Here is a 14,149-nt window from a genome sequence, read left to right on the forward strand (position 1 = left end):
CAGCTTTGAGGACACCATTAATCCTGACTAAATTGCAGCCCCAGATTTGCGATGAACCTCCACCAATGTTCACTGATGCCTGCAGACACTCCTTACTGTACTACCTCAAGGCTTTGGCGAACAAACTGCATTCTATTACAGCCAAATATTTCACATTTTGAAACATCAGTCTACAGCACCTGCTGCCATTTTTAGACACCCCAGTTCCTATGTTTTCATAGCTGAGTTACTTGGCCTTGTTTCAGTGTCAAAGATAAGGGTTTTTCATTACAATTCTTCCATGAAGACTACTTATAGCCAAACGTCTCCGTTTTGGTAGATGGGTGTAGATGGGTCCCTCTGGTTCCTGCCAGTTGTCAGCTGATGACACTACTAGACATCTTCCAATTTCAAAGGGAATTAAACATGATATGTCTTATCCGCTGCACTAACTTTCCTTGACCGACCAACCACTGCGCCTATGGTCTTCAACATGGCCTGTTTCTTGCCGCTTCTTAAAAGAGTTTTAATTAAGATGTCTCTAAACCCCAGTCTGCTTTGAAATTTTGTCTGGGAGAGACCTTGCTGATGCAGAAATAATTACCTTGTGTCTTGTTGCTGTGCTCTGTCTCGCAGTCTCGCCATGACCTGTGATGGGAAACTGTCTTCCACAGCCTCACCTTTGTAGCAGAGTTTTGCTGCTCCTCACCTAGCTTTAAGCCTTCTACACAGCTGTATTTGTTTTAGTTAATGACTTGAAAATGATGATCATCGTTACCTGTTTGGTTCAATTCATCATAACTCATACACCTGACTGTAATCATACAGAATGTATTACTTTGTATAAGTATACCAAGAATTGTCTCTCTTTTCAAAACAAAGAGGGGTCACACCAAATATTGGCTTGTTTTAGATTTCTCTTTTGTTCATTCTTTTCATTTATAAGAATAAAACATGAACACTTCTATTTTTAATAACATTTGTTACTTTCAGCATTTTTCCACACCTACCTAATGCTTTTGCACAGTGCAGTATTTGCCTTTTTTTCATACACTTTTGATATTGCCATATTATGTTTTAATACCTTTACATGCAAATAGATTAATAAATGTAAAAAAAATGAGAATACACAGAGATTTAGCTTTGTAATTAATTTACTAATTGTTTTATATTATTGTTTTACTATATATATTGCTGTGCTGAATGCTCTGTTCCGTGAGGTTAGGCTTAGAAATATGCCTGTGACTGTGGCACCTATGTGAATAAAATATTAATTTGCAATCTTGCGTTCAACAATTTTTTTTACACTAATACTGATAGCTGCCAGATGTAATATTTCCGGACACTGTCTGTTGCCTACACGAGTAAGTGCTCTGTCAGACAGCAAAATTCCCCTAAAAGTTCTGATTTCAGAAAGGCAATGTGACTCACTCTTCATGCTAGATATTGATCAGGAGGCATGAGTCACTGGAGGAAATAGTTTTTAATCTACTGTGAGAAGAACGGCCCAGAGTGTGGCGCAGCTTGCGCCCTCTATTGGATAACATGATTTAACAACATATACAGAATCATTATATTATTAATTATATATTTAATATTATTATATATTTAATATTATCATGCCAGTATTTCTTTAAAAAAAGTTGTTCTAAAGATTGATGCCAGTCCATTAACTCTGCACCTTTATATGGACATATTTCACAATTTACTATTTATAGGGGAAGATATTTCAAGACTAACGTTCTATTTGTCCGTCTTGAAAAAGGTTATTGGAGTAAATTACACCACATTTAGTATAACTATCATACCACTTAATAAATACATCTGTTTTAAAGTCTACTAATGTCAGAATATTAAACCTACACCTCCTACATTCAGGTACAGATTTGCTCCAAAATTCATTATATTTTGTAGCATAAATGGTAATAAACTATCTTTAAATTGTTGGCCATGCCCACTCCTGGTTCTCCCTGGCCTCTTTTTCAACTTTCAGCAATTATGTTTTTTTAAAAGATCTGTTTACACAATTTTTATATATCTTTCCCCTGCATTGCCAAAGCTGGCGTGAAAGCGCCAAAAGTTGTAAAATCTGAAACTTTCTTAAGTATTTTATGCCAGATTTCTAGTGTAAATATGGTTGCCACTAGGAATTCCGTGGCCCCATACTGGCAACATTTTCGGGGACCCCTTGAGACCCTGCCCAGGCTCCACCCCAGCCACCCCTCGAACTATCCACAGTCCTACTGCGCTCTCTTGGAAAAACTTCACGTCTCACCAATCACACATTAACAGTTCCCATCACCAGGTCACACATATAACCAGCAGTCTTCATTTTGGCTAAAAGATTTTTTAAGCCGCCAACACGATATGGTAGACTCTTTTGGCTGGGCCCTGCTCTAACCTATTAAACATTTGTTAAAATATGCAATACAATTTAGGTATATTTTTTAATTTTTAAAATGACCAATAATATCACACACAAGGGACAAATCCCACCGTACCATGACCAGACACCATAATACCACCACATAGAAACCTATAATACCACATACAAGGAACAAAGACCGCCACACCATGTCCAGATCAAATATTACCACCACAGTGACCGAATAATATCCCATACAAGGGACAAATACCACCACACCATGACCAGACACCATATTATCACCAGATAGTGACCTATAATACCACATACAAGGAACAAATACTGCCATACCATGTCCAGATCACATATTACCACCACAGTGACTGAATAATAACAGATACAAGGAACAAATACCGCCACACCATGACCTGACCACATATTACCACCACATGGTGACCAATAATACCACATACAAGAAACAAATACCACCACACCATGGCCGGACAAGATATTGCCACCACTTTGTGACTGAATACTACAATACTGATCAGTAATAAAAAACACAATACTAATATCACAATATGTGCCATTATACACAGGAGATCTTGGCACTTAGTATGCATTGTCAGTGTACAGGTAATACAGTGATCACTGGTGACATTATACACAGGAGCTCTGCATATAGTGTATAATGTAAAGGTAAAACAGTGATCACTGGTGACATTGTACACAGGACCGCTGTATATAGTATACAGTGTATAGTGTCAGTGTATAGGTAACACACAGACTCACCAGTGACACCTCTAGGTGAAGTCTTTCATCTTCATCCAGCACAGATTAATGTCACTTCTTCCAGCCAGGGCTCATCTCTGCAGGAAATAACACAGTTATCTAGAGCTCCACTTTCAGAACACATTACTTATTTTTTTCCCAACTTCTACACTACACCAGATGAAGAATAAAAGGTGACATAGTATGACTCTGCACAGTAACAGGACCGCCCCCCATTTAAAACAGTATCCTCAAAAAAGAAAATAAATACATTACTGCAGTAATAATATCCCTTAATTAGCCCCTATGGTAATAATATCCCCCATCCTGGCCCCCGTGTATCTCATTCCTGGCTCCAGCCATATGTTCTCCCATCCTGCCCTCATGAGTATCCATTCTGCCCACATATGATCTCCCCATCCTGCCACATCTATCCCATTATCCTGTCCCATGAACCTGCACCATCTGTCTCCATCCTGCCCCATGATCCTGCCCCATCTGCCCCATGATCCTGCCCCATCTGTCCCATGATCCTGTCCCATGAACCTGCCCCATCTGTCTCCATTCTGCCCCACCTGTCTCCATCCTGCCCCATTTGTCTCCATCCTGCCCCATGATCCTGCCCCATCTGTGCCATGGTCCTGCCCCATCTGTCAAATGATCCTGTCCCATGAACCTGCACCATCTGTCTCCATCCTGTCCCATCTGTCTCCATCCAGACCCATGATCCTGCCCCATCTGTCTCCATCCTGCCCCATCTGTCTCCATCCTGCCCCATCTATCTCCATCCTGTCCCATATTCCTGCTCCATCTATCTCCATCCCGCACCATGTCACCAATCATTCCCCCTGTGTCTCCAATCCTGCTCTGTGTCTCCCATCGTGTCCCCTGTGTCTCCAATCCTGCCACCATGTCTCCCATCCTGCCATGTCTCCTATCCTGCCCCCGTGTCTCCAAGCCTGCCCCCATATCTCCAATCCTGCCCCATATCTTTCATCCTGCCACCATGTCTCCAATCCTGCCCCCATATCTTTACTCCTGCCACCATGTCTCCAATCCTGCCCCCATATATTTCATCCTGCCCCTGTGTCGCCAATCCTGCCCCCATATCTTTCATCCTGCTACCATGTCTCCAATCCTGCCCCCTGTGTCTCCAATCCTGCCCCGTGTCTCCAATCCTGCCCCCATATCGCCACTCCTGCCCTATATCTCCAATCCTGCCCCATAGCTCCAATCCTGCCCCATATCTACAATCCTGCCCCCTGTGTCTCCAATCCTGCCCCCTGTGTCTCCAATCATGCCCCTGTGTCTCCAATCATGCCCCCATATCTTTCATCCTGCCACCATGTCTCCAATCCTGCCCTCATATCTTTCAGTCTGACCTGTGTTTCTAATCCTGCCCCCTGTGTCTCCAATCATGCCCTCTGTGTCTCCGTTCCTGCCCCCATATTTCCAATACTGCCCCTGTGTCTCCAGTCCTGCCCCCTGTGTCTCCAATCCTGCCCCCTGTGTCTCCAAACCTGCCCCTATATCTTTCATCCTGCTCCGTGTCTCCAATCCTGCCCCCTGTGTCTCCATTCTGCCCCCTGTGTCTCTATTCTGCCCCTTGTGTCTCTATTCTGCCCCGTGTCTCCAATCCTGCCACCTGTGTCTCCAATCCTGCCCCCTGTGTCTCCAATCCTGCCCTCTGTGTTTCCAAACCTGCCCCCCTGTGTCTCCATTCTGCCCCCTGTGTCTCCATTCTGCACCGTGTCTCCAATCCTGCCCCCTGTGTCTCCAATCCTGCCCCCTGTGTCCATTCTACCCCGTCACTACTCTGGCCCCGGAAGGATAATAATAATAATAATCTTTATTTATATAGCACCAACATATTCCGCAGCGCTTTACAGTTTAACAATTTCAAACATAACAGTCATAAGTAACAATGTTAACAATACAATAATTAAAGCAAAATAAGACGACCCTGCTTGTGAGCGCTTACAATCTACAATGAGGTGGGGGAGATGCAAAGTACAGGTGTGTATTTACAATGGTGCATTTACAATGATGGTCCAGCCATTTTCAGGGGGTGGGGGATAGATGGAGATAGTGAATGGGCTACACACACACATACAAACATAAAATGACTTTGATTAGGGAACGTGATAGTCCGCTCTGAACAAATGTGTTTTGAGGGTGCACCTAAAACTATGCAAATTGTGAATGGTCCTAATATCTTGGGGTAGAGCATTCCAGAGGATTATCGCAGCACGGGAGAAGTTTTGGAGTCGGGAGTGGGAGGTACAGATTAGAGCAGAGGTTAGTTGAAAGTTGTTTGCAGAGCGCATCCTGCCGGCTTGCCACTTTCAATAAAAATAAAAAAAACACCTTTCTTCTTACCTTGCCGCGCTCCTGCGGCGAGCGATGTTCCCTCCAGGCTGAAAGCGCGCACTCGCCGGCAAATGACATTGATGTCAGACACTGGCGATGTGCGCGCTGATATCAGCTGCCAGCCTCCGATTGGCTGGCGGCTTTAACAGCAATAGAGTAAACCGACCCCTGCGTCTCGGATGCAGGGTTCAGTGCACAGGCAAAATCCTGCCTCTGGGGCCCGATCAGCAGAAGAGATGAGGCCCAATGCGGGCCCCCTCTGCTGACCGGGCCCCATACACTTGTAAACACTTTGAGGAGTCAGTCACTGGGCCTTGGATGACTACTTCGAGGCAGGTCCTCAGCAGCTTCTCCCTGCTCCCATAGATAAGCAGGTTCATCCCTAAACGCACATAAATCTGTTAGTCATGGGGAGAGGAGATGACGCTAGGGATTGACCTTGGAATAGCCATCACTGGTTAGATTTTCAAAGTATGTTTCTTCTAAAATATCCATCTTTTATAGTAAAGCAATCATGGCTTCAATAATGAAGCCAGAGTCTGATTCATGCTGCCTGCACTCCAGGAAACTTGAATCAGCAGACAGGTTCCCTTAAAGTTTGGGTTAAAACAGGTTTTATGGTCATTCTTGTCCATATCTTCATGTGATTTTTGTCCAGCTTTGCAGCAATGACCTCACATCTTCCAACCACATGTAGGCATAATGTCAGCAATGAGCATGCAATTTTGTGGTGGTGTAGTGTTACCACGAGCTATTATACAGAAGTCTCCGATAGAACCAGAGTGCATTGTTTCATGCCTGACTATGCCTCTTCACAGTAGTGTCGGGTCCCAAGCAGTGTTGTACTGAGGTTCCTTGACTACTATCATTATAAGATCTCATTCCCGGTCTATAAAGAACATACTGTATATATGTACGCTTTTAAGCACGTTTTTATCTTTGTTGTCATCGTCGATGCACACATAGTACACATAGATAAGATCTAATTTATTATATGTGAATTACCCAAAATGAACTTAACCCTAGTAGCAAGTGATTGTTTCCAAACTCTGAACCATATAGAGTTGTTTTCTTATGGACCTCTATGGTTATGTTGTATAAGAGGCCTACTATTGTGATTCGTCTTGACAACAACATGATCTAATAGTTTTGTTCACCTGCACCTGTCCCATGCTGGTTCGAAGTAGTCACAAGCAGAAGACTTAGGCCATGTGCACACGTTCAGTATTTTTTGCGTTTTTTTTGCGTTTTTTCGCTATAAAAACGTGATAAAAACGCGAAAAAATCGCTTACATATGCCTCCTATTATTTACAGTGTATTCTGCATTTCTAGTGCAAATGTTGCATTTTTTTCCGCTAAAAAATCGCATTGCGGAAAAAAAAGCAACATGTTCATTAAATTTGCGGAATTGCGGGGATTCCGCACACCTAGGAATGCATTGATCTGCTTACTTTCCGCATGGGGCTGTGCACACCATGCGGGAAGTAAGCAGATTATGTGCGGTTGGTACCCAGGGTGGAAGAGAGGAGACTCTCCTCCACGGACTGGGCACCATATAATTGGTAAAAAAAAAATAATTAAAATAAAAAATAGTGATATACTCACCCTCTGATGGCCCGGTGTCTTCCCGCCTCTCATCGGTGCACGTTGCCGCTTCCGTTCCTATAGATGCTCTGTGTGAAGGACCTGCGATGACGTCGCCGTCTTGTGATTGGTCGCGTGACCGCTCATGTGACCGCGACGTCATCGAAGGTCCTGCACACACACACCATCTATAGGAACGGACGCCGCTGAGATGGGCTGTCTGCAGGTAAGTATAACCATTTTTTTTATTTTTTTTATTATTTTTAAACATTCTATCTTTTACTATAGATGCTGCATAAGCAGCATCTATAGTAAAAAGTTGGTCACACTTTGTTAGGGTTGGCGGAACGCACCAAATATATTATTTATTGAATGGAATTGGTGCGTTCGCAACCCGGGATCCACCGTGCAGGAAAGTACCTGCTGCTAAATAATGGCGGCTCTATATGGCGGTATATACCTGTTAGCGTCACAGAGTAACTGCGAGAGGAAAGCTCTGTGCCCTGTTAGACTTTCACAGAGGCACAGGCCAACTACCCAGATGTGAGCAGTGAGTGGTCATGCATGCATACAAAACTCCTCGCCGGAGATGCCAGCATTCTAGAGGCTTATTTCAGCCGGGTCCCTGAACACATTCAAATGCATGACCACATTGGCGCAAAGCATATAACATAAGACGATACTAGCGCATGGCCGTGCGGCCATGCGAGCCTTAAATAGCTGCAGCACATATAGGACCTGTGAAAGAAGGACCAATGGAATTGCTGCAGCACCTGAGCACGTGACCCCAGACCTCCACTGAGAGATCCTGCCCTGGGCATGCTCAGTGTGCAAAGCAGAACTAGTCCTAGTACCTGCAGGACCTTCCATGAGAAGGACCAATCGGAGTCGCTGCAGTACCTGAGCATGTGACCCTAGATCTCCACTGAGAGATCTTGCCCTGGGCATGCTCAGTGTGAGTAAATAAGGACTTAGTCCCAGAGAGGCTCGCTCGCCGCAGATCAGTGCAGGGTACAATAGGAGAGCCAGAAAAGGCAGTAGTGACCCTATGCACCGAATCAGCCCCAGCGAGACGCTGGGAGCGACGTCTCCGCTGAGCAGACCCCACTGCGGCCGATGCAGAATGGGAGACCGCAGCAGACACGGATCGAGATTCCCCCTGTGCAGCAGAGAAAACTTGACTCCTAACACACTTGTCAAAGACTATGCTTGACAAGTGTGACCAATCTGTCAGTCAGTTTTCCAAGCGATGCTACAGATCGCTTGGAAAACTTTAGCATTCTGCAAGCTAATTTCGCTTGCAAAATGCTAAAAAAAAAACGCAAAAAAAAATGCGGATTTCTTGCAGAAAATTTCCGGTTTTCTTCAAGAAATTTCTGCAAGAAATCCTGACGTGTGCTGCTCCATTTACTGTATCTCAGTGAGTAGCAGGTTACAAGTAAAATGTACAAACTCCAAATTATCCGTAGCAGGTAGAAACTTGCTAACCTATAAAATAATGTTTTATGTATAACCTACACTTTATATTACAGTACAATAGATACTTTTTAACTGATTTTTAGTGACTATTTTGCCCATTTTGAATACCCCCTTACTTCCATACCAAGTGCCAGCACATATGATTCCATTGGATACGCCATTGGTTATGTCACTACATTAATCGAATTATACAAAGATAACGTTGAACTGTGATCTGCTTCATAATAACTGCGTGCAAGAAGCAGTCTATTCATCATCAATAAGTGTGATATAAGTTTCTGTCCCTCTGGTGACTAAGTGACCTCTTTATCCTAGATAAATAGGGACTGAGCCTATTAGAAGTTATCTTTTGTTAAAAGTTGGAATAATCGTTTATATTTGGTGTGATAAATTTGTGTCTTTACAGCTAGAATGATGTAGTTAGTTGTTCTAATGCTATCCATTTTCTTTTTTACTCCACAGAAAAATATATGAAGAGCAGTAAGTATTTTAATACTACTTTTATACTATTTTTATTAGTATTAGTAGCTCTATGGGTCAATTTAGTTGTAGTTTTGTCTAATCTAAAACATGACAAAACTCTAGACTACTGCCGTTTTTGTGGACTATGAAAAGACACCAAAACCAGGATGATTATACCCTTAAGGTACCATCACACTCAGCAACTTTACAATGAGAACGACAACGATCCGTGACATTGCAGCATCCTGGATCGCGATCTCGTTGTGTTTGACACGCAGCAGCGATCTGGATCCCGCTGTGATATCGCTGGTCGGAGCTAGAAGTCCAGAACTTTATTTGGTCATCAGGTCGGCGTGTATCGTCATGTTTGACAGCAAAAGCAACGATGCCAGCAATGTTTTACATGGAGCTAACAACCAGCGAGAACGAGAAGTGAGTCGCCGTTACGTCACTGGATCGCTCCTGCATCGTTCTGGAGTTGCTGTGTTTGACGTCTCTACAGCGACCTAAACAGCGACGCTCCAGCGATCTAGTTTAGGTCGGCTCGTTGTCTATATCGCTGCAGCATCGCTGAGTGTGACGGTACCTTTAGAGAATGAAAGCTGGTATATAGAGGCAACTTTACGCATAGTCATAATTAAAAATTATGCAGATGTATGCATTCTTATGGTAACAGACAGCAAACATGCTCTTTGTAATCTGATTCTGGAGTTATCCATCTTTGTATCAATCACCTACTCCTTGATAACATCTATTTGAAAAGTTAAAGTCAGCCATACACATTAGATGACAGTCGGTCAAACAATGCATCAGCCAATGGTTCAACCGACAGCCATCTTGGCTGTGTCTCCCATACACAGGAGCATTTCCTTGGCCAAGTGCTATTGTGTTTTCTATGGGAAATCTGTCAACAGATTTCTCTTCTGACACCTTATCTCATGGAGAACAATGCATTTTGCAGTCTGAAATGGAATATGCTTAATCGATATCTAAGACATATAGCAGAAGGGGACATCGAGTCAAGACGCAAGTCCTTGATATATCCAGCATTCCCAATAAACTCACTAGACAAATGCACGCATAAAATCAGTATATGGGAATGGTATCAACTGCCCAGTGGTGAGTCTGACATATACAAAGTTATCATCATCCATTTAGCACATGATTAGAGCAGATCAGCAGAGACAATAATGACTAACCCTGTTTAACCCCTTAGTGACCGAGCCAAATTTTTGAAATCTGACCAGTGTCACTTTATGTGGTAATAACTCTGCAACGCTTCAACAAATCCCAGTGATTTTGAGATTGTTTTTTCGTGACACATTATACTTTATGATAATGGTAAATTTTGTTCAACATTTTTTGTGTTTATTTATAAAAAATATCAAAAATTTTAGAAAAATGTAAAAAAATTAGCAATTTTCTAAATTTGAATGATTATCCCTTTAATCCAGATAGTCATACAACAGCAAACCATTAATAAATAACATTTCCCACATATCTGCTTTACATCAGCACCATTTGTAAAATGTTATTTTATTTTGTTAGCATTTTAGGAGGTTTAAAAATGTAGCAGCAATTTTTCATTTTTTCAAAGAAATTTACAAAATTTATTTTTTTAGGGACTTATCCATGTTTGAAGTGACTTTAGGGGTCCCATATATTGGGAAACCCACAAACGTGATACCATTTTAAAAACAGCACCCCTAAACATATTGAAAACTGCTGTCAGGTAGTTTATTAACCCTTCAGGTGCTTTACAGGAATTAATGCAAAGTGGCATGACAGAAATGAAAATGTGTATTTTTACCACCTAAGTGTTGCTAACTTCTAAACAGATTACTACAGCCGTCAGACTCTAAGGCCACTATTTGGTCATGAATTGCCATTGCAAACATCAGGACAACAAAATCATGATCTGAGGGCACCAATTGTGACAAAGAAGAAGCCCCCACACTCTGTTAACCATTTATAATGATGTAGTCACTATTGACAGCAGCATCTAAGGGGTTAAACAGATTTAGATGGTGCAAATACTGATCGTGGCTGGTACAGCAAGTTGTCAGCTATAGTGTACAACCGACAGATGCTGGATTGTCATCTGTATGGGGAGGCTATTCTCTTATATCTCAGGTCAGTTAAAAGACGTATTGGCGGTCATTAAGGGGTTAATATGGTAACTAGTAAGGGCCAACACTGTCTTAAGGTACCGTCACACTTAGCGACGCTGCAGCGATACCGACAACGATCCGGATCGCTGCAGCGTCGCTGTTTGGTCGCTGGAGAGCTGTCACACAGACAGCTCTCCAACGACCAACGATCCCGAGGTCCCCGGTAACCAGGGTAAACATCGGGTAACTAAGCGCAGGGCCGCGCTTAGTAACCCGATGTTTACCCTGGTTACCAGCGTAAAAAAAACAAACAGTACATACTTACATTCAGCTGTCTGTCCCTTGCCGTCTGGTCCCTGCACTGACTGCTGGCCGTAAAGTGAAAGTGAAAGCACAGCACAGCGGTGAGTGACTCACCGCTGTGGCTGTGCTCTGCTTTCACTACGGCCAGCAGTCAAGGCAGGAACCAGACGGCAAGGGACAGACAGCTGAATGTAAGTATGTACTGTTTGTTTTTTTACGCTGGTAACCAGGGTAAACATCGGGTTACTAAGCGCGGCCCTGCGCTTAGTTACCCGATGTTTACCCTGGTTACCAGTGAAGACATCGCTGAATCGGTGTCACACACGCCGATTCAGCGATGTCTGCGGGGAGTCCAGCGACGAAATAAAGTTCTGGACTTTCTTCCCCGACCAGCGATCTCCCAGCAGGGGCCTGATCGCTGCTGCCTGTCACACTGGACGATATCGCTAGCGAGGACGCTGCAACGTCACGGATCGCTAGCGATATCGTCTAGTGTGACAGTACCTTTACTACTTACCGGATTATCTTCCAGTGAGTTCTTTTCGACTGTGCATCCATTGATAAAATGCTGCTAGTTGCTTTCTTCATTCCTGTGTAAAACCTGTTTAATATGTTATTATAGCAAAGCAATCTGAAAGACCTGTAATAAATCATGCATGATAGATCAGATAATAGTTCACTGTTAAATAACGCATATCTCTATTTTCATCCCATAGAGGTAAACCGAATCTGCTGGACATGGGATCCCTGATGATTAAGCCTATCCAGAGAGTAATGAAATATCCCCTGTTGCTTTGTGAACTGCTGAACTCCACTCCCTCATGTCACCCAGACTACAGGACACTACAGGAAGCCTTCACAGCGATTAAAGACATTAACGGCAACATCAACGAGCTGAAGAGGAGGAAGGATCTAGGTACGCTAAAGGTACCTTCACACATAACGATATTGTTAACGATATCGTTGCTTTTTGTGACGTAGCAACGATATCGTTAATGAAATCGTTATGTGTGACAGCGACCAACGATCAGGCCCCTGCTGGGAGATCGTTGGTCGCTGAATAAAGTCCAGAACTTTATTTCGTCGCTGGACTCCTGCTGACATCGCTGAATCGGCGTGTGTGACACCGATCCAGCGATGTCTTCACTGGTAACCAGGGTAAACATCGGGTAACTAAGCGCAGGGCCGCGCTTAGTAACCCGATGTTTACCCTGGTTACCATCCTAAAAGTAAAAAAAACAAACAGTACATACTTACCTACGGCCGTCTGTCCTCCAGCGCTGTGCTCTGCTCTCCTCCTGTACTGGCTGTGAGCGTCTGTCAGCCGGAAAGCAGAGCGGTGACGTCACCGCTCTGCTTTCCGGCCGCTGTGCTCACAAACAGTACAGGAGGAGAGCAGAGCACAGCGCTGGAGGACAGACGGCTGTAGGCAAGTATGTACTGTTTGTTTTTTTTTACTTTTAGGATGGTAGCCAGGGTAAACATCGGGTTACTAAGCGCGGCCCTGCGCTTAGTTACCCGATGTTTACCCTGGTTACCGGCATTGTTGGTCGCTGGAGAGCTGTCTGTGTGACAGCTCTCCAGCGACCAAACAGCGACGCTGCAGCGATCCGGATCGTTGTCGGTATCGCTGCAGCGTCGCTAAATGTGACGGTACCTTAACAGCAATGTACATTACCTTGTTTACATACATAAAATAATATTCAGATACTCTACCTTACTGTGTTACAAGTAGTTTCCTTATATATTCTCATGAGGTTCTGCATCAGCTTGTATATCAATTTTTACTCTCCAACATCTTGACTGCATCCTTTATTAGGATGACTAATCATTCTTAACTAATACTTCTATTTATAAATGGGTTTTTCAGCAGAAGTCTTTATTATTTCTTAAATTGCTGTGCAACAGTGAGAGCAGGAGCTGCTGATGGGAGTATACGTCAGACGGGCCTGCGCTGTAAATAAATAATTTTTTTAAATGGCATGGGTTCCTCTGTATTTTTAATAATCTGACAGGCAAAACTCACAGCTGGGGGCTGCAGCCCTCAACTGTCAGCTTCAGCAAGGTTGGTTATCAAGAATAGAGGGGTCCCAACACTGTATTTTTTAATTATTTAAATAAATAATTTAAAAAAACTACATAGGGTCCCCTTCATTTTGACAACCAGCCAAGCCAAGGTAGACAGCTGGGTGCTGGTATTCTCAGGCTGGTTAGGCGCCATGGATATTGGCCCACCCCAGCCTAAAAATAACAGCCTCAGAAAAGGCTCATCTATTAGATGCACCAATTCTGGTGCTTTGCCCGGCTCTTCCCACTTGCCCTGTAGCAGTGGCAAGAAGGGTTCATATTTGTGTTGTGGGGTTGATGTCTGCCCCATCCATTACTAATCCTATGGTTACATGGTAAATAAAGACAAAGGCAGAATAAAAGTCTTTTATTTTGAAATTAAACAAAATACAATTGTACTTTTGTATTTAAAAATAAACACAGTTATACTCACCTAACTCCTAATTCCACTGAATCCCTCATCTCCTGTAATAAAACAAAAATAAAAAAAATAACAACATCCCTCACTTGTCCGTCGTTCTGTCCCACGCCATAATCAGTGTCTGAGGGTTAAATAGCTTTCAACCTGGATAGTGCCAAGATGTAACCATCAAGGCTGAGAACCATTGGTGAATGAGCTGCTATGAGCGCAGCATCAGTGACTAGCAGTGACATCAT

General features: G+C 43.3%; 1 protein-coding gene across 2 annotated transcripts in view; it reads left to right on the forward strand.

Moving 5' to 3' along the window:
- ARHGEF38 (Rho guanine nucleotide exchange factor 38) overlaps positions 1 to 14,149 on the forward strand; it is a 160,647-nt gene that overhangs the window by 76,070 nt on the left and 70,428 nt on the right. For both annotated transcript variants that reach the window (XM_069743688.1, XM_069743693.1), the window contains exons 5-6: positions 9,012 to 9,029; positions 12,142 to 12,341. In XM_069743688.1, coding sequence (XP_069599789.1) covers positions 9,012 to 9,029; positions 12,142 to 12,341 — 218 coding nt within the window. The remainder of the gene's footprint in view (positions 1 to 9,011; positions 9,030 to 12,141; positions 12,342 to 14,149) is intronic.

Source organism: Ranitomeya imitator, chromosome 1 (genome assembly GCF_032444005.1).
Source record: "Ranitomeya imitator isolate aRanImi1 chromosome 1, aRanImi1.pri, whole genome shotgun sequence".
In the NCBI taxonomy this organism is placed as follows: Eukaryota; Metazoa; Chordata; class Amphibia; order Anura; family Dendrobatidae; genus Ranitomeya; species Ranitomeya imitator.